Here is a 20,789-nt window from a genome sequence, read left to right as displayed (position 1 = left end):
TTAAATTGACACACAGAGAGCAAAACCAATGGCTATTCAAAATGGCACTTTTTAAATGCACTGAACACTGTTCTCTGCATAAGACACAACAATCTGACAAAGTCACATGTTTGCCATTTCAAAACACTGCCATTCAAAATGACTCTACATGAGTTAATTGGCCAATACATGTGCCACCTGGCCAAACACCTCAATGGTTAATTGTTAACACTACAATCTTTTTCAGTTTACTGTTTTTTGTGAGCATATTTTTCAGTCCAATGTAAATATATCTGCTGTGCATAATTGCACTGACTTGTTTGGTGAAAAAAATGTTTCAACAGCATGTGGGTATCTGCAAATATTTCTGTGCATGTGAACAATCTGAAGAATTTTCTACAATTTGAACTATTTTAGTATTATGGCAAAGATGAGAGTGCTTTTCATTATGCCCAACAGTGTGTAGTTGATTAGACAAAAATCTGGAAATATGAATGAAGTGTGCCATTTCATGCAAAAGTTTGATTTTGATGTAGTTTTAGTTGCAGTGCTTCATTTTGCAGGATATATTAGTTATTTTGCAGTTTGGGTGTGTGGTTTTGTAAATTGTGTTAAGTATTTTGATAAAACCAGCCTAGTTTGCAAAATTGTGTGTTAGCAATTGGAAAAAACTGTAAGCACAACTGATTTCAACATTGATAATAAGGTTCAATAATACGTTAACAATGTTTCATGAGCACCAAATCGGCATATTAGAATGATTTCTGAAGGGTCATGTGACGCTGAAGACGTAAAGGTTATAAATAGCTTTGCCATTACGGAATAAATTACTTGTTAAAAAATATTATACAATATTACTGATTTACTGTTCAATTAAAGGCCTGGTGAGCTAAGAGACTTCTTTCACCCCAGGCATTTGAACGACTTGTATATATATTTGTGTGTGTGTGTAGTGTACTCTGTATGTATAGAGATATACTGTATATACAGTGACTTGCGAAAGTATTCAAAACCCTTCATTTTTTTCTCATATTATGTTGCTGCCTTATGTTAAACTACTTTAAATTCATTTTTTACATTAATATCCACTCCATACACCACAATGACAAAACAAAAAACAGATTTGTGATGACTGCAAATTTATTAAAAATAAAAAAACTGAAATTATTACATTGGTTAAGTATTCATACCCTTTTCTGGGACACTTGAAATTTAGCTCAGGAGCATTTCAATTTCTCTTGTAGATGTTACTACACTTTGAGTGTGACAAATTCAGTTGAATGGGTATGATTTGGAAAGACACGCACCTCTCAAAAAAAGGTCTAACAGCTAAAAATGTATATCAGAGCACAAACCATGAGGTCAAAAGACCTGCCTGTAGAGCTCAGAGACAGGATTGTGTCAAGACACAGATCTGGGGAAGACTACAAAAACATTCTGCTGAATTGAAGGTTCACGTAAGCATGTAGCCTCCATTATCCTTAATAGAAGAAGATTGTAACAACCAGGACACTTCCTAGAGCTTGCCTAACTGAGCACTCAGTGGAGAAGGGCCTTGGTTAGAGTGGTGACCAACAAGCTGATGGTCACACTGGTTGAGCTCCATGATCCTCCGACTGGATGGTATCATAGTCCAAAATCTGCAGGCTGGCGCAACACTTTCCACAACTATTGTTGACTGCAAATCGGGGCAAGTCATACCTAAAAAGGCTTGAGGCTGCTTTAACTAAATACTTCGTTAAGGGTTTCAATACTTATGCAATGTACTTATTTCAGTTTTTTCTTAATACATTTGCAAAGTTATCACAGATCTGTTTTTTTTTTTGTTTTTTTGTCATTGCGGTGTATGAGTGTAGATTGATGTGAAAAAAGTAATTTAAAGTAGTTTAACATAAGGCAGCAACATAGCAAGATGTGAAAATAAATGAAAGGGTTTTAATACTTTCGCAAGGGACTGTATATGTACGTTTTTCCAGACATGAAAGGCTGTTAATTAAATAGTGAATCATGTGACTGTTTAGAGAGTGCACTAGCATATACAGTTGATGGTCTCAAAGCACACATGGACTAAAAGCCAAAAAATATACATTTTATGTGTAAATGTGTATATGTGCTGAATATTTATTTTATTCACAGTTGATGGTCTCAAAGTTAATAGACTAAAAGCCTGAAATCTTTATTTTTTTCTCTCTTTTTTTTTTTTTTAAAGATAAAGTGTCATGATCAAAATACAGAATATGTCATTGCAATGTCAAGACTCTCTTTGAAGAGTGGTAAACACATCTCCTGTGATCATACACAGTTGGCTACGTACGGGGCTCACCATATGCAGCCGACACCTGAGTGTTCCTCCTGACTGTTCCCTGCGTCAGTCTGAGTTTGCATGGCTGGTGAAGGGCAATCAGTCACAGAAACAGATGTGTTTGCATGTTCTACATAATGCGGGGCAATAATCTCGCAGTCTGCCGCGGCATTACCCCCTGCTGTCCTGAAAGGCAGTGACAAACCATTCTCTGTCTTTCCCTGGGAATGGTGCAAAGAGCGCTTGTATACAAACCAGGTCACTTGATTAGTGACTCAGATTTATGAGTGGGAAGGTTACATGTCCTATCCAGTGTTATCTGCGTAAATGCAATTATTTTTGTATAGTTATAAGCGTGCCATTTTTATCTGAAATTCGATTTCTCCCTGCAATGATATTCCTTCAAATCTTTTCATGCCCACGTTTTTAGAATATTGTTGTGTGTGTCTATGTATCAGTCACTTGCACTGGTTCTAAATCCCAGTGACAGAATGTAAATATTTCATTTCAGCTGTGCTGCAGCTCAAAACACATTATTAATTTATAGATTTGAAACTCCTCCAATGCTTCCTGTATCTGATATTATACCTTTGAAAACGGTCTACATCTTCCGGCAGCTTATGAAGTTCTTGTCTGAATATTGCTTATCATGCTGGCCCACCCTCTACCTCTCGCTTGAGGATAAAGCCTGGAATTAAAAAAGTTCCGTTTGCGGAATTGCACCTCGGCAGTCATCCTTTAGCTGGGGCATTTCTAATAATTCGCTTACAGTGAGGATAAATCAACATCAGCAGAATGTGAGTCTGCTTTTGTAGATGGCCTTCAGGCCCAGTTATTCGCTTATTTAAATGAATCTGTGATTCACTCAATACGTTTTTGTTTATGTACTCTTCTTCATCCCCGTTAGCCTGGTAATACCAAACTCTGCTACTTCGCTTTGCTTCGTAGACAGAGTCTGGAAGGGCATAATTGAAAAACGTTTTCTTTCTCACGGGGGGGGGGGGGGGGCGCTTGTCTGAAGTTTAAAATCATTGGTTACCCGTAAGCCAATCACATAACGTTTGGTTATGACGTGTGTTAGCGCCGGCTCAGCCGCATCGAACTTCCATTGTAAACACTTGTATGATGCGAAAACAAAACCATCGAGCGAAATACTGGAGTGAACATGGCTGTGAACGACTTTTGCAGATTATGTGAAGTAAATCTACGCATCCACGTTACAATCAGCGTCTACGTCACGGCTCTCAGCCCGCCCTCTGTTCGTTGATTGGCCGGAAGAAAACTGGGAGATTATAGGTCGCTATCTCAGACTGAGTACAGAAGCGAACTGAAATTGAGCGGAAGTACGAAGTCTGACGTAGTCAGGCTACATCCCTGTGGTCTTGGACACCTTTTAGATTTTTTTCTTTTCATTTTAGTCTTTTCACTGCATGATATTTATAAAATGGACATCCCAACAAGTGTAATGTTATGTCTGTATAATGTGTTTTTATGAATATATCCTGTATTTGGGTTTAGATGTAAACTCATTTGAAAAAGAAAGGACACCCTATTGAATTTATGGTTTTATGTATCAGATTCCGGACATAATAAAAAATCATCTGGTCCTTGGCAGGTCTTAAAATTAAGTAAATACATCCTCAGATAAACAACAACACATGACATATTACATTGTGTCTTTATCATTTGTTAAACAGTTTAACAAAAAAAGCCATGGGTGACAAACAACATACACCCTTACTGCTTCCATAGGAATTAAGAGAGGAAGTAGCAGTCACAAGTATGGCATGTTTGGAAGGGTTTTCAAGAGAAAGCTTCTTTTCTCTAAAAAGAACGTGGCAGTATGGCTTGGTTTTGCAAAGTTGCATCTGAACAAACATCAAGACTTCTGGAACAATGTCCTTTGGACAGACGAGACCAAAGTGGAGATGTTTTGCCATAATGCACAGCGCCACATTTGGAAAAAAACAAACACAGCATATTAGCAACACCTCAATTGTCAGGCACGGTGGTGGAGGGGTGATGATTTGGGTTTGTTTTGCAGCCACAGGACCTGGACACCTTGCAGTCTTTGAGTCGACAATGAACACCTCTTTATATCAAAGTATTAAAATGTGAGGTCATCTGTCCGACCGCTAAAGCTTGGCCAAAATTGGATCATGCAACAGGACAATGATCTCAAGAACACCAGCAAATCTACAGCAGAATGGCTGAAAAAGAAAAGAATCAAGGTGTTGTACTGACCCAGTCAAAGTCCAGACCTCAACCCGACTGAAATGTTGCTGCGGGACCTTCAGAGAGCTGTGCATAAACAGATGCCCACAAACCTCAGTGAACTGAAGCAACGTTGTAAAGAAGAGCGGGCCAAAATTCCTCCAGAACGATGTGTGAGACTGAGACTGTCATGCAGAAAACGATTCCTTCAACTTATTGCTGCTAAAAGTGGCTCTACAAGCAACTGAATCATAGTGTACTTAGTTTGTCACACACTTATTTTCGTTAAATTATGACAGTGTAATATGTCATATGTTGTTGTTCATCTGAGGTTGTATTTACCTCATTTTAATACCTGCTAATGACCAGATGATTTTTAATGTTCTGATAAGTAAAACCAAAAAATTCTAAAGGGTGTCCTTTCTTTTTCACATGACTGTACTTTGTCTAGATGTTTTTGCCTTGAGCTCTGTCTGAAAGTGCTATATAAAGTAATATTTTTGTTATTATTATTGGCAGTCTGATGATAATCAATTAACATGACAACAAACAACAAGTTTGTTTAACATATATACAGCAAATAGAAAAAAATTAAACATGACACCATTGGTCATGTGATCTTAAAATAGGTGTTTGTTCATTATTTAAACAAGGGGTTTTAAATAATGTTGATGCCCACAAACATGATTAAGCCATTTGTTTATTTTCATGTACACTACCGTTCATAAGTTTGGGGTCTGTAAGATGTTTTAATGATTTTGATGAAGTCTCTAATGCTAACCATGCCTGCCTTTATTTAGGAACCCATAGGAATTAAAAAAATCCATTCTAGACCACAGACTTAATCTTCAATTACGAGTGAACATCATTTTAATCAAATGCCAAATCAATTGCTGTTCATTTCTGTCTGTAAAATATTTTTAACAAAGTGCACTCTTACTTGCGCTTGCACTGCAAGATCAGTTGATGTTGGTCTGCCTGACAAGGATGGTCTCGAGTTCAGGCCGGTGATGTATGACTTCCATCCATTCCGCTCTGTATTCTCATTTGTATTCTCCCCTGCTTTTTTGACATTCTTAACCCCCCCAATGCCCCTTCCCAATGTATGCTTTATACGCAAACTCCACCAAAGGTAATGATGCAGTACGGGTACATTTCATTGGTGTACTAATGATCTCTGTTTTTTTCCCCTCATTTTGGTTCCTTGTGTGTAGTGATGCGGAGAACTGGTTCTGTGCGTGTCCTTCGCTCTACTCCGGTAAGCTGTGCCAGTTCACCGCCTGCGAGCGAAACCCGTGTGCACGCGGCGCCACCTGCGTTCCCCAGACGCAGCTCGAAGCGGCGTGTCTTTGCCCCTACGGAAGGCAGGGTCTCCTCTGCGATGAAGGTTTGTGTCGACGCTGATTTACACCGGTATCAATTGAGACGTTGAAGCCAGCGTGGCCAGAGGGTGTTTCTTTTGATATTTGTGTCAATCTGAGGTTTGTTTTCCTCTATCACCTCCGTCTTTGAGGTTAGACCCATAGGTGGTATATTGAAAGTATTCCCAGCAGTTTGGTTTAACTGATGCAAGCCGATGAAATACCATTCCAATTAGAGTAGCTAAGTGCTCTGCGCTTGCTGCAAACAGTTACTGAACTGATGCTTTCACAATGAACATTTTGAGGATAATTGCCAGTCTGCATTGGATTGGAACCCGGTTCCACTACATACACAGACCTTTCGAGGTGTCTACAGGTAGTACGCATCCAAATATAATGAGCACACCAAGTGTGTAAATTACCCAACTCTGAAACTTAATTCATCAAAGTGTAGTTACAGAATGTACTGGCTGCAAGTGGGTTTGTTTTATTGTCTCAAATAACAAAGCTGTGAAGTCATACTACAGCGCCGTGTAACTAATGTACTTCTCTCCCCGGCTCTACCTCGCAGTGTTAAGTCAGCTAAAGTCGGATATCTGCTTACACAGATAGCTCTTCATCTCCTCGACTGTGCTTAGAGGGGAAAGAACTGCGGCTATTTCGCTGTAATCTAATTGGGTGGCGTGGTTTGAAGACCGCTTGGCACAGCACGCGAGGCTGAGCTACCAGACGTCGCTCCATCAGACAGCAAAGAGCCTGATGCCAAATAGAGTGTTCTAATCTCCCAGTGTCACACCGAGCGGGACTGACATTTGAATTTAAAGGCCGATAACAGCAGATAACATCAATCAGTATTGATTAGTAGCCAAGGCCTCGCTGCCTCTGGGCAGTCACTCAACTTTGGATGTGCTGGACTTCTTCAAATGAGCCTGGACTAATGGAATTACAGGAAGGGTTTTTTGAGTCTGTTTTATGTATTGATTTAGTGTTACATTTAGAATTTATACATTATTCAGAAGATCGTGGTCTTATTTCAAATTATTCTTATTTCAAAGAAAAAAGATGCCAGGCAGCCTAGCAAATGTGATTTAACAGCAATACACTGATGGTTCTTTCTCGAGTCAAGTTAATACAGTGAATTTGAGGAAACAGTTCGGAATCGGACATGCCCGCGAAGAACCGATGCGCTGCTGAGCATGCGTGAACTAAGCAGTTGACTTGAATTATGGCCGAAATTAAATAAATAGGTTTATTTCATTCGTTTATTTGGATTTAGATATGTAAAACATCTGCGTTTTACATCATCGGGTTCTTTAATAATAGAATTGCATACACGTGACGTCATTGTTTGATGACGGAAACGAACGAGTGAATCGGTTAATTGAAACGAACTGTCTGAAAGAAGCAATTTGTGGAAAACAATCGACAGCCCATCACAGTAAAATGAAATAACATGAGATTGTGCTTAAATAAAAAAGCAATCCCAAAATAATGCTGAAAATGAGTGCAAACAAATTGCTAAAATGTCAATAAACAAACATAATTCTATTATTAAATCACCAAACAAATGAATAAATGTGCCTTTATTTCAGTTTAATAATGCATTTAATAATTTATTTAAATATTTCAACATTTATTTAATGATTTATTTGAGTAATTTAGCCCTCCTTTATTTTATTATTACTTTTATTTTTTTAAACAACTTTTTAGTTTAACCAACTTCTGTACAATCTTAAACTTTATTCTCAAAGGTGCATATTTTTTAGAAGTTGCATTGCATATCCACAGGAAGACAGATAGATTGATCTTTGGATTGATCACGGGAGCTTGTGTTGCTGGAAGCAGCTTGATGCAGCTTGATGCGGCAGTGGAGTTTAGAGGACAGGCTGTGTTCTTTGACGCACAGTTCACATCACACTCACCTAAAATAGACCCATAACATAATGGCACATCTGTCTTAAACCGCCTTACCGCCTTAACACGCATATCATGTGACTTCCTGTTTTTTCATTCCATCGTCACCAGGCTCTACACCAGAAGATTAAAGAATCATCTTGTGGGAAGTGTTTGGGATCAAACAGATTTTGTTAGGAGTTGCTCACATGTGCATGTTTTTTTTATTCTTATGTGCATATGTTTTTATTCTTATGTCTTTATCTATCTATGTGTGGTAAGCGAAGGTAATCAAGAAAAGCAAAATATCTTTGGGTCCAGCCAACACAGCTGTCAGAAGGCTATTGAATTTCACTAGAGATAAATCCTTGCACACAAACGGTTTTTGACTAGAACGAATGAAAATAAATGGGTGATATGTCACCAGGAAAAACTGCTAGTGAGTTGGAGGTTGTTTTCTTGTTCCTTTAGTCACCTTTAGCAGAATAATACAGCAGAGAGAGCTTTGCTGTGCTATGCAGAGCCTTTGCATAGAAATGTAAACATAAGTTATATGGTCATTTGAGGTCATGTCTCATATACTGTCAAATGGGACATTAACAGATACATTTTTAAGAGAAATTTTAAAAATAAAAAAAGTGAAGTTGTATTCCTCTTCAGTATTGGGGGAAAATCAGGGAAAGCAAGTGTTTTTTGTGCCTATAATTATTGCAGTTCTGGTTACTTCTAAAGGCTAGAATCAGAAATCCCCATTTGACTTTGGAAATGATTTAAATTACATCCTTATACAGGACTGCAGTTTATCTTAGGATGGTAACTGGCACTCTCAAAAAGTGCCCAATACATCTGATTAATAAATGGCCGGCTTGCTAATGAATTTCACTTTGAGCAAGAAAACGTAACTCGGCATAAGCAGCGTATCACTGAGCCATTACACGACACTGTGAGCGAAGAAATACAGCTGGCCTCATCAAACCGTCCCCGCTAAAAACGCATTCTAGTCCTTCATTAGGCCCTGTGCAAATAAACCGTGACAAGGTAATATATGTGCAATTTCAAAAGGCATCAATAATTCAAGAGGAGAGCACAGGGAAGAACTTCAATGCTGTTCCCAGAGAAATCCTCTGGAGAAGCTTTGCAGACTGCACAGTTCATAAAGACAAAATGAGGGGTGGAGAAAACTCTTAAGGTAGCATTTTATTTCTTTTTTTTTCTGGACCAAAACAAAAAGTGTAGATACTAAATGTACCCAAGCTGAAATGTTTCTGAACGATGGCTGCTGGACCAGGGGATCAAATGTTGATATTTCGGAAGATTTTCTGCCTCTGAAGTGCATTGTCCAAAGCAGCAGCCGTTGCACAAATTCTGGCAAAATCTCTCCACTTACGACCACTGCCCATTTGCAGAGTAAAATGGCACAAAATTATAATAATTATTGTTAGAAGCAGCATTTTCCCCCCTAAGGAAATAATAATATAGGATTTGACAAGCTTGATGTATAGTGCAATATCGCCATCTTGTGTCGCTTTCTCAGACAGCTGCTGGTAACTTCACCTCAGTCAAATTACATGACATTTTACAGATTCTTGTTTATTTAAAGTTGTCGCAATACATTTCTCAAGAATAATTATATTAACTATAACTGGAATTGAACATGCAACCCTTGTGCTGAGTAACCATGAATAATTTGGCTATCATAGCCCATTGTATTATAAGTTGTATTATAGGCTATACATTATTGCAGATATGCGTTTATATAATTATTGATTACTTTTTTATTTCTTCACAGCTGTCAACATCACTCGGCCCAGGTTCAGTGGTCTTGATGAATTTGGATATTCATCCTATATGGCTTATCCCTCTGTTCCCAGTATGGGTCATTTTTATGAATTCCACCTGAAGCTCACCTTTGCCAATAATGTCTCCGCTTTGAGAAACAGCCTCATTCTCTTTTCTGGGCAAAAGGGACGAGGTGGGTCAAAATTGGAATATTGTTCATATTTGTTACTCCATCTCTCTTTATTCGCCTTGATTTCAGTGCATCCCTCAGCGCTTACAATAGCATGCTGTATATACTGGTGTATGAAAAATAAGAGCTGGATTCATAGCAGCTGAGGTCATGTTAGAGGAAGTGAGGTTTGGAAACAGTATCTCTCAACTAGGAGATATTAATGGAGCAGCTCCTGTAAAATGTGCTGTAAATGTAAGTCCAGAGCCCATGCAAAGCAGAGACAATATATCTGTGCACAAAACGGGGCGATGGTTTTTATTGTCTGGCATAAGGGAAAAATCTGTTATATGAAGTCTCTAAAGAATCTCAGACAATAGAGAAGAAATCTTGAACACAGAATGAAAAAAATAATAAAGATGGTAAAAAGTTTGTTAAAAAAAAAAAAATTGACTTTGACTTTGACATGAGGAAATTACAAATAATTCATTATAATTAGTAATAATAATTAATACTGCCTAATAGTAATTTAGTAATTATGATTATTATAGAAAAAGAATTGTTATTATAAAAAAAGAATTGTTTACCAGTAAAAAATAGTGGAAACACTTTAGTTTAGGGTCCAATTCTCACTATTAACTATTTGCTTATTAGCATATATATTACTAGGATATTAGCATATTAGTTTATTGGCACTTATAAAGCACATATTAATGCCTTATTCTGCATGACCATATTCTACAGCTCTTAATCCTACATAATGCCTAAACATAACAACTACTTTACTAACTAATAATGAGTTTGAGTCAAAAGTCATAGTTAATCGTTAATAGTGAGAATTGGACCCTAATCTAAAGTGTGACCAAAATGGTTAAACATTTTTCAATTTTAAATTACTTGAGACGGTAAATATTATAGAGGTTATTGAGAGTAGTGTTCAGAGAATAATGGATATCATTTTTTTAGTTTAAAGCAAAAATCGTATTTAAAAATGAAGTAGCTTTAAATTGTGCTTCTCATAAGTGTATTGTTTTAAGGATATTGTTTCTTGAAAACGACACAAGTACTAATTAAGAAAATGATGCGACACTCTGATTTTCTTTCTAAATGTAGAAATGTATGTAATATTTTTTTGCGACTGTCCACTTTAGACATTCTTCTAACTATAAGTAACTTTGCAACTACATGCCAACTAACTCTCTTTAGAATATTAGTAGACTGTCTGCTTAATATCTGCTAATACTTTATTTAGATGCTTCCCAACACACATTCTACTAGTACTGACTATAAGTAACTTTGAAAGTAAAATCAACTTATTCTACTAACCCTAACGTAATAGTCTGATACTCTAATGAGAGTTAGTTGACATGTAGTTGCAAAGTTACTTATAGGTAGTAGAATAAAGTGTAACCGAAATGTATATCCATAAAAAAAAAATCAATGTCCTGTTGAAAGTGCCATTAAGAAGAGACAGCATCTCGGTTAAGTTTCCTCATGCCTTCTCCGCCACCATCGGCAATTTATTTTAAGGTCAGTTTCAGTGGCTGCTAACTGACACGTCACTGCTACGAACATGTTTAATCAAAAGACAGGCAGCTGAATAAAAGAGTAAGGGGGGTATGAATCTTCCTCAGTTCAGCGAGTGTCTCTCGGGATTATAGTTTAGGATGATTCATCGAGGGAAAAAGAGAAGAGGACAGCACTGTGAATAATGAAGCAATTGTCAAGGGAGCCGTGCAGCACAGTGGGGAACAAAAAAGGAATCCGAGAGGATGAGAAGGCAAATATTCACCTGATAATTGGCCAGATAAATTGGAGCGTTAGATCCATCAGCTCAAAAAGAAAAAGAAATTACATTTTAGAGATGGTCAGCTTGACCTGAACCACTAATGAAAATGCTTCAATTTGACATACCTTTCTAATTTTTTACTTTTTGCAATATGATTGAGTGACCACATCAAAATGAGTGATTCATTTCCTCATCACTTTTCTTTGTGTTCCAAAATCCTAAGACCTGTTTGTTTCCGTGTCTAAATGCCAGATTTCCAATATGGTGTCTGACTTTTGGACTCCAGTGCATGTGCTAATTGGATTCTGTGTGTGTTATTGTTTCTGTGAAGGCATCAGTGGAGACGACTTCTTCGCATTGGGGGTGCGGAACGGCAGGATTGTTCATAAGTATAATCTTGGCTCGGGTTTGGCAACAATTATCAGCGAGCGCCTGAATCCGAGGATCAAAATTCACACAGTGAACTTTGGAAGATATCTGAAAAATGGATGGCTGAAGGTGTTTTATTTTGTAGGAATATAACAAACTTTGAAATGATAGTTTCTGGGCTCTTTACTTTTATATACACTACCGTTCAAAAGTTCGGGGTCAGTAATTTTTTTTGTAAGAAATTAATTTAACGTATATTCTGTGAGGATGCTTTAAATTGATCAAACGTGAGAGAAAAGACATTTATAATGTTATAAAAGATTTCTATAATAAAAGCTTCTATTCATCAAAGAATCCTAAAACCTATCATAGGTTTTAGGATTCTTTGATGAATAGAAGCTTTTTTCCATTTAAAAAAAAAAAATAGAACAACTGGTTCAACATTAATGATCAGAAGAAATGTTTCTTGAGAATGATTATCATATTAGAATGATTTCTGAAGGATCATGTGACACTGAAGACTGGAGTAAACTTCAGCTTTGCCATCACAGGAATAATTTACCTTTTAAAATATATTAAAATAGAAAATAGATATTTTAATTTTTGATCAAATAAATGCAGACTTGGTGAGCATAAGAGACTTCTTTCAAACCACAAACTTTTGAACGGTGGTTTCATGGTATTTAGATACTTTCAAGATAGTACTGTACCATAAACCAATCATATTGCTATAGATTTGAAATGCAAGACAAAGCCAGTAAAAACACCTTGATATTTGTCGTATCTCTATGAATGATGACAATAAAAGAAGAAAAGAAATGATGTAGAATGGAAATTCAGTGATTCTGAGCCACTTTTGACTCTTTTTGATGTCATGCTGACGTCACATTGGTGTGTTTTCTGAATAGGTCGATGGGCAGAAGAGGAGGACAGGTACATCCACTGGACCGCTGGTGGGCCTGAACACCTTCAGTCAGCTTTATGTGGGTGGATATGAAGAATACACACCTGAGCTATTGCCTGCGGGCTCTCGTTTCCAGAACAGCTTTCAAGGTGATGTGTTTTTTCCTGTTTTATTATTAATATTGACTTGTTTGATGTCTTGAAATGGCCTTCAAAAAACTTTAAAACCATTTAAAACTTCAGTTTTGAAATAAAAATTCCAAAATTTAAGGATATGCATTTAGATAAAAAGGTTGTTAGGGTTTCAGATTCAGTCATATCTATCCAAACTTTTCACTGGTACTATATTTTTATCTTTAATGTCTGCAAACATTATTAAACAGCATTTCCTCACAGTTGTGATTCACACTGAAGACAGTAGGATGGAATGGATCTTTTGTCTTTGGTTCAGGCTCCGGATGCTTACACTCAATGGGCCTCATTCATGAAACCGGCAGAACAAATTTCTTTGGAAATCGTTCATAAAACCGTCCTCACATAAATTCTGTCATTTAAGAAATGTTTTTACCTGACCCAAATTTTTTGCAATGATGTGCAAATGTACACTATGTAACTTTTTTGTTGTTGTTGTTTAAAATTTAAAGTCAAATCCATCCTTCATCCAAAACGTGTTTTTTTTGTCTTACCCTGATACAAGCCTATTATAAGTGTTTATATTTTAGACCTGTCGGGATGGTTTTCATGGGTAATTGCGTACATGCATCACTCGGCCGTGCGCGTCTCGTCAAATCCGTAGATCGAGGAAAGTTGCTTCGGCTACTAGTGGCAGGTTTGCTGTCACAATGAGTGATAAAGTTTGACATGGAGCAGCTAAATCTCCAACCTCCAGGGAATCAGCATTTTAAACAAACACCGAACACAGGAGAGTCTGCTGGGAAAAAGAGAACGCGACAGCTCGTCATAAAACAAGAATCAACATACAAAACTGCTTTTCGGAGATGGTGAGAACTGAGGGATTTGTATTGTTGTAAAAGCGACGCAAAGATGGTGTTTTCATTACTCAGCAGGTCAGTAAGATATTTTATTAAACACATAAATTGCCACATGTAGCTCTCTAACAGAGTTCATTGTAAAGCATTATCTATTGTGAAGGGTCATTTCATTATGCGTTGTTGCAGCTCTGTGCTGGAATACCGTGTCTATTAATGGATAGAGCTGCAGTAGAGTCTTCTGTTAGTCAGCTTGAGATCCTTTCCATCTAAACTGCTTATTTCTCTTAAGCCTTGTAGTCAATGTTTTATGAGCACTGCAGTATGATAACCATATTCATCCGCACAGTCACACTCACACAGAGCTGAAGCACAACCAAAACAATGTTCTTCTGCAAAATGCATGAAGTTTTATTTTTAACCGCTAGATTTGTGTACCTTTAAGCACAACATCATGAAAACTAACGAACTGATGACAAATGGGCTAAGATGCGTCCTATCCACTGCATGTATCGTCATTTAGTCGATGTTTAAGAAATGCTAAGGATTCAATACAAGTTTTTCTCTATTACCACATAACATAATTTCAACTCATCCCTCAGTTTACAGTAATTCACTTATACTGGGCAAGTAAAACACAGTTTGACTACGGCTATCTTGGGGCCTCTTCAACCTCAAATGAAATTGCTGAAACTGCTTGATTATGATTTTAAATGGTTATTGACTGAGTATTACATTATCTTCTGAATTTAATACCCAGTTATGAATATATGAACTGATCTCATGGAGCTCAAGGCAGTGCGCAAGAAGTCCCTTTATATTCATTCAGCGCATTTAATATATTTAATTTCATTTATTTTTTGCTTTTTACTTGGAAAAAGAGCAACAGATTTTTTTTTTTTTTTTTCATTCCAGCATCAAAGCTTAAACTCATGGACTTCTGCACACATTTTCTTTTTCTCTCCCCTTCATGGTGAAGGGGAGAGAAAAAGAAAATGTGTGCAAAAGTGATGGTGCTTCCAAAAATAATTACAAACGCTGTCAACACCATGTTTTGTTTTTTTCTTGCAGTTGTTGGAAAACATTTGTTTACATTTATTACATTTATACTAGTCTTTTAAGAAAATGCTGAGGCATGCTGGGAAGTGCATTGGATCCTTCCAGAGCTGCTAAAAGCAATACTTTGCTTAGTATAAGATGTACACTACCATGCAAAAGTTTGGGGTCAGTATGATTTTTATTTATTTTTTTATTTTTAAGTATCTTATACTAACCAAGACAGCTGCATTTATTTGATCAAAAATACAATAAAAATAGTATTATTGCGAAATACTATTACAATTTTAATATATTTTAAAATGTAATTTATTCCTGTGATGGCAAAGCTGATTTTTTTTGCATTATTACTCCAGTCTTCAGTGTCACATGATCCTTCAGAAATCAATCTAATATGCGGATTTGCTGCTCAAGAAACATTTCGGATTATCAGTGTTGAAAACATTTGTGGTGCTTATTTAATTTTGTGGATGTCATGACACATTTTATTTTTCAGGGTTCTTTCAAAAGTTCAGTAGAGCAGCATTTATTTGAAAGACATTTTTTGTAACTCACTACTTTTGGAGAAGAAAAAAAATCTTACTGACCCTAAACTTTTGAATGGCACTGTATATTTTGTATCATATGGCTTCAGAAGACTAAGAATATATCCCATAAATCATAGACATATTTTTAGGGTTTTATGGTGGGGTTTTTTCTCCTTTTAGGAGCTTGGAGGGGACATACTGATGATTTCTCTCTCTCTCTCGCTCTCTCTCTGTATATACATATATATTTTATTTTAAAGGTTGCATTTTCGATTTGCTGTTTCGGACGAGAAGAGATGGGAAGTTTCAGCCTACAGGAGGGACAGAAGGCAGGCCGGAGTCGGGACGTAATGTGGGGCAGTGCGGTGTTGATCCATGCAACCTGGTCATCTGCCGGAACGGGGGCACCTGTGTGGACTCTGGATCCTCTGTGTAGTAAGATTTCAGAACAAGCACCTGTTTGAGCCCAACTTGTGTGAGTCAATGACTGACAAACATTATTAATCTTTTCTCTTTGGCCTTCCCCTCCAGCTGTCAGTGTGTGTTTGGATGGAAAGGTGCTCTTTGCTCTGAGAAAGTGTCATTCTGTGATGCTGAACACATCCCGCCGCCCTCCTGCGCTCGTGGCTCCACCTGTGTGCCCCTTCCTGATGGATACACATGCCAATGCCCTCTAGGCTCTGCTGGACTCTTCTGCCAGCAAGGTTAGACCACATCCAATCCGACCTCCACGGAACCGCTAGAGGGTCTGCGGAAGGGTGCAGAGAAACATTGTGTAAAAAAGATAACAATAATAAAATAATAGCTTTAAAATTAGCAAATTTTTAGCAAATTTTACAGTCTGACTTGCTTTCTTAAGACTGGAGATGATTCTAGTTTATTTCGATAGTCCACTTTAGACATTATACTAACTATAAGTAACTTTGCAACTACATGTCAACTAACTCCAAGGGGTGGTAGGGGTGGTAGGGGTGGTGGTGGTGGTAGGGGTGGTAGGGGTGGTAGGGGTGGTGGGGGTGGCGCAATGGATAAGACACATGCCTTTGGTGTGAGAGACCTGGGTTCGAATCCACTGTGAGACACCAATGTGTCCCTGAGCAAGACACTTAACCCCTAGTTGCTCCAGAGGCGTGCGACCTCTGACATATATAGCAATTGTAAGTCGCTTTGAATAAAAGCGTCAGCTAAATGAATAAATGTAAAATGTAAATGTAAACTCTCATTAGAATATTAGTAGACTGTAGTAGACTGTTAGTAGACTGGTAAGTTATGGTTAGGTGTTAGGGTTCGGGTTAGTAGAATAAGTTGACTTGTAGTTGCCAAGTAACTTATAGTCAGTAGAATGTCTGTTGGGGGAGCATCAAAATAAAGTGTTAGCAAATATTAAGCAAACAGTCTACTAATCCTCTAATGACAGTTAGTTGACATGTAGTTGCAAAGTTACTTACAGTCAGTAGAATGTCTAAAATGGACTATCGAAATAAAGTGTTACCCTGGAGATTAGTACAGTGAAAAAATTACAGAACTTTTAAAGCATAAAAATACCATAGCATGTTTCCTAAATATCTGCAAACATATGAAGTTCACATACTCGTTTCTCTGAAAAACAATGCTACAGCCAGTTATTATACTTTGAAATGTGTGTTCCGTGTCAGAATATATATATATATTATTTTTTTTTTTGGTCTATGAGAGTCCGCCCGTTACCAATTTACCCAATAGTATTTCGACACCCCGGGTTGCCATTTGGTGGAAAACACAGCAATGGAAGCCAACAAACAAACTGGGTCAGAGATCGCAGATTCTACCTGGCCTAAATAGCCTCAGTATCCACCTAAAAATCTCTATTAACAGGAGAATATTAAAATGCTTTCATTGTCAGTCGCTCCTGTTGCGTGTCATCAATTTGGCAACCCGCATGAACGTCAAGTTTGAGGAGGAGGCAGGGGAGACCGGTGGGCCGACGTGCTTTTTGGGGTGATACATCTCATAATTATTTTATTTGTTTGTCTAACGGCCCATAAAACTCGTACATCGGCGGCCCATTCATTTTGTTTTGTTTTGCTTAATTGGCGGCGCTGAGTTTGTGCCGGTGCGGGTGTAATGCATTGCTAAAAAAAAAAAGTCACCGTTTTTTTTTTTGGCAGACCGGCCCATAAAACACATAGATCTTGGTTCTTTTCTTGATTGACACTGGGTTGTTCCAATCACATCTTTAAACACCTCCCCCTTTGGGCTCTGAGCAAGCGTGCAGTGTCAGTGTGTATCTGTCAAAATAGTCAGAGAGATGGAGAAGAAACGCAAGGAATGTGTAGAGAAATAGCGTGAAAAAAGAAACAGGCCCTTCAAGCAGACGCTGTAAAATGTGTCAGATTAACAGATATGTTTTGTGCAGCAGCAGGACCTTTATCAGCTCCCGTGGCTGATGATGATAGTGAGGAGGATGAGGAGAGAGATGAGAAAGTGTAGAGCTAAGCAGAACTAGGAACCCATTACCTAGTTACGCATTATTTCCACATCTGCATAGTTGACGAATACCGCAATTTACTAGAATTGTAATGAGACGCGTTTGTAAACCATGTTTTCCGCCAAAATAAAAGCTTGATGCTGGTTCCATCAAAATAAAACATCATGTGCTTATCTCTTTCAAGTATAGAAATAAGTACAAAACTAATGGCTATTACTGTCATGGGATTAATATTATAACTATTATGTAGACACTGTAACTAAAAGAGGTTTTAATTTTTCTTTGTTTAATTTGCACACTGAATATGGGTTGAAGCTGTTCATTTTGAACTCTAAAAGTGCACCAGATTGATGAATTTAACATTAAAATGCACAAAATGTTCTTCCGGGGGTGCATGCCCCCCGAACCCCCCTAGAAGGAACAAGGTCCACTCACCACAGTTTTACCAAAAATCCTGTGAGGAACACTGGTATTGCTATGTCAATACAGCTTATAGCTTGTTTTCGGATTCATCACTATGGATGTATAGTTCAATTGTATTAATAAATGACAATTTTGTAGTAATTTCATCTGTTAACTCTCACTCATTCCTACTCACTCAATACATGGCATTAGTGGTTTTAAGGAATAGAATTTGGTATTCATATTCAAGGGCGTGCAAAGATGGGTGGTGTATATGATCATATGTAGTGGACCAGTCTGAGCCAAAATGCCAGGGCCGAATTTTTTGGAGGTGGCGGGGGAAACAACCCTCTCCAATATTTTAGCTTTATATTTTAGGGGGAAAAAATAGATTGTAAAAAGCCACTGCAAAAATAAGTGTTGCCTTGAATATGTTAAAAAAAAAATTAAGATACTTTTAAAAAATAATGTTTTTATATTTTATAATATATTTATCTTATAAAATACTCCATGCTCACTTAATGGGAGTCACAAAATTAGAGACTGATTAGTCGCAAATATTAGAGACTGTGCTTTCAGGGGGTTTTTTTTTATATTTCTTTTCCAGCTGTATCTATCAGTGATCCTTTCTTCAGTGGCAATCAGTCATCTTGGATGTCATTTCCTCCCATCAATATAAGGCACAGAACCCATCTGCAGCTGCAGTTTCAAACACTTTCACCTGAGGGCATCATATTCTACACCGCACGGTACCCGAGCAGTCGGTCCGGTAAGGCAGCATCTTGATTGGTTACATTTATGCAAAATTAAAGCATTTAAGTGTATCTTTAATGCATATTCAAGTGGTTGTCATGTTATGTAAGCCTAATCAAATGTGAATAAAAACACAAACAAAGGGAGATGATTTCAGAAGTTTTGTGGTGAACAAAAGGCTATGAATTAAAGGCAGAATTCACCCAAAAATTATAATTCTTTCATTAATTACTCACACTCATGTCGTTCCAAACCCGTAAGACTTTAGTTCATCTTCAGAAAACAAATGAAGATCTCTTTGCTGAAATCTGAGAGATTTCTGTCCCTCCATTGACAGCCACGCAACTACTTCTTTGACGCTTCAAAAAGTTCATAAAGAGATCGTAAACTAATCCATATGAACTGAGCGGTTTAGTCCAAATGTGTGTGAGTAATTAATGATAGATTTTTTTATTCTAATCCTTAATGTAAATGAACATTATAGAACAATCCCTTTAACATTATCCTCTACTCTCTCCCAAGGTGATTTCCTCAGTGTATCCCTGTCAGCTGGATTTGTGCAGCTCCGCTATAATCTGGGAAACGAAACGATTGTATTACAGTCTCCAAAAGAAGTCGATGTGACTGGCAGGAAGTGGCACACAGTGAAGACTGGGAGAGAGGGCAACCGCGGCTTCCTCATTCTAGACGATGAAACCGTGACCAGGAACTCTTCGGAGGGCACGAGCACTCTGGATGTTGGCACAAATATTTTCATTGGGGGCGTGTCTTTCCTGAACACAGTGTCCCCGGATGCAGTGGACAAAGACCCAGTGGGATTCACAGGCGGCATTCGAGAGGTCATAGTTAACGGACATGACCTTGATCTTACAGAGACGGGTGCGCTCGACGGAGTCAATGTTGGCGACTGGGACGGGACAGCGTGTGGGTATAAGGTTTGCATGAACGGTGGCTACTGCCATCCAGCGGGCCTTTCTTCATTCATGTGTATTTGCCCCTCGTTGTGGACCGGTTTACGGTGCCAACAGTCCATTCATTGTGTCAACAGTCTTTGTCAACACGGTTCTCTCTGTGTCAATACGTCTGCTTCATATTCATGTATGTGTTCTTTGGGATGGATTGGGACTTACTGTGACCAAGAAGTTACATTGAGGACTATAAAGTTTATTGGAAACTCGTATTTAAAATACAACGATCCAAAGTACATCTCTAGGAATTTGATGTACACCGAGGTTTCACTTAATTTTTCCACTTCAGCAGAGGACGGTTTGATCATGTGGATGGGGAAAGCAGGGAGTGAAGACGATGACCATCTTGCGGTTGGGCTGCAGGACGGTTATCTGAAGGTTTCGGTCAATCTTGGTGAGAGAACCGCTCTTCCTCTTGTGTACCAAAACACGTTCTGCTGTAATCACTGGAATTATCTGTTAATTATTCACAACCGAACTCTCATCCAGGTCTATGTGAATGATGAAAGAGTCATTTTTGAAGACATTGATCCCTTTGAACGGTATGTAGCAGTAAATTATGGAGGGGTGATTTATTTTGGGGGTTTTGAATTAAATAGAGATGTGGCGTCCGTTACATCTGGTGTTTTTACTAAAGGGTTTGATGGGAGTATTAAAGATGTTTTCTTGTATCAGGACATCAGACAGCTACAGTTTCATCAAACCAGTGAAGGTTTCAATGTCTATCAAGGTGAAGAGTAGAAAAAAATATTGTGCTTATTGTTGTATATATTTGATTTTAGGTATTCACATCTAGGATAGAATACGCAATGAGTCTCAACAAGTACACTAAATGGCACAATCCCAGTGCTAGTTTTCAAGAGTTGAAA

General features: G+C 37.8%; 1 protein-coding gene across 1 annotated transcript in view; it reads left to right on the top strand.

Moving 5' to 3' along the window:
* The window catches only part of eys (eyes shut homolog), a 241,572-nt gene extending 220,849 nt beyond the window's left edge, over positions 1 to 20,723 (top strand). The window contains exons 39-46 of the mRNA XM_082154578.1: positions 5,710 to 5,882; positions 9,539 to 9,721; positions 11,818 to 11,984; positions 12,764 to 12,908; positions 15,591 to 15,765; positions 15,862 to 16,034; positions 18,807 to 18,968; positions 19,475 to 20,723. Coding sequence (XP_082010704.1) covers positions 5,710 to 5,882; positions 9,539 to 9,721; positions 11,818 to 11,984; positions 12,764 to 12,908; positions 15,591 to 15,765; positions 15,862 to 16,034; positions 18,807 to 18,968; positions 19,475 to 20,661 — 2,365 coding nt within the window. The 3' untranslated portion in view covers positions 20,662 to 20,723. The remainder of the gene's footprint in view (positions 1 to 5,709; positions 5,883 to 9,538; positions 9,722 to 11,817; positions 11,985 to 12,763; positions 12,909 to 15,590; positions 15,766 to 15,861; positions 16,035 to 18,806; positions 18,969 to 19,474) is intronic.
* The last annotated feature ends 66 nt before the right edge of the window (positions 20,724 to 20,789 follow it).

The sequence above is a fragment of the Leuciscus leuciscus genome, assembly GCF_965113295.1.
Source record: "Leuciscus leuciscus genome assembly, chromosome: 22".
Lineage (NCBI taxonomy): Eukaryota > Metazoa > Chordata > Actinopteri > Cypriniformes > Leuciscidae > Leuciscus > Leuciscus leuciscus.
The sequence above is the reverse complement of the archived record's forward strand: the minus strand, read 5'-3'. Positions and strand labels throughout refer to the sequence as shown.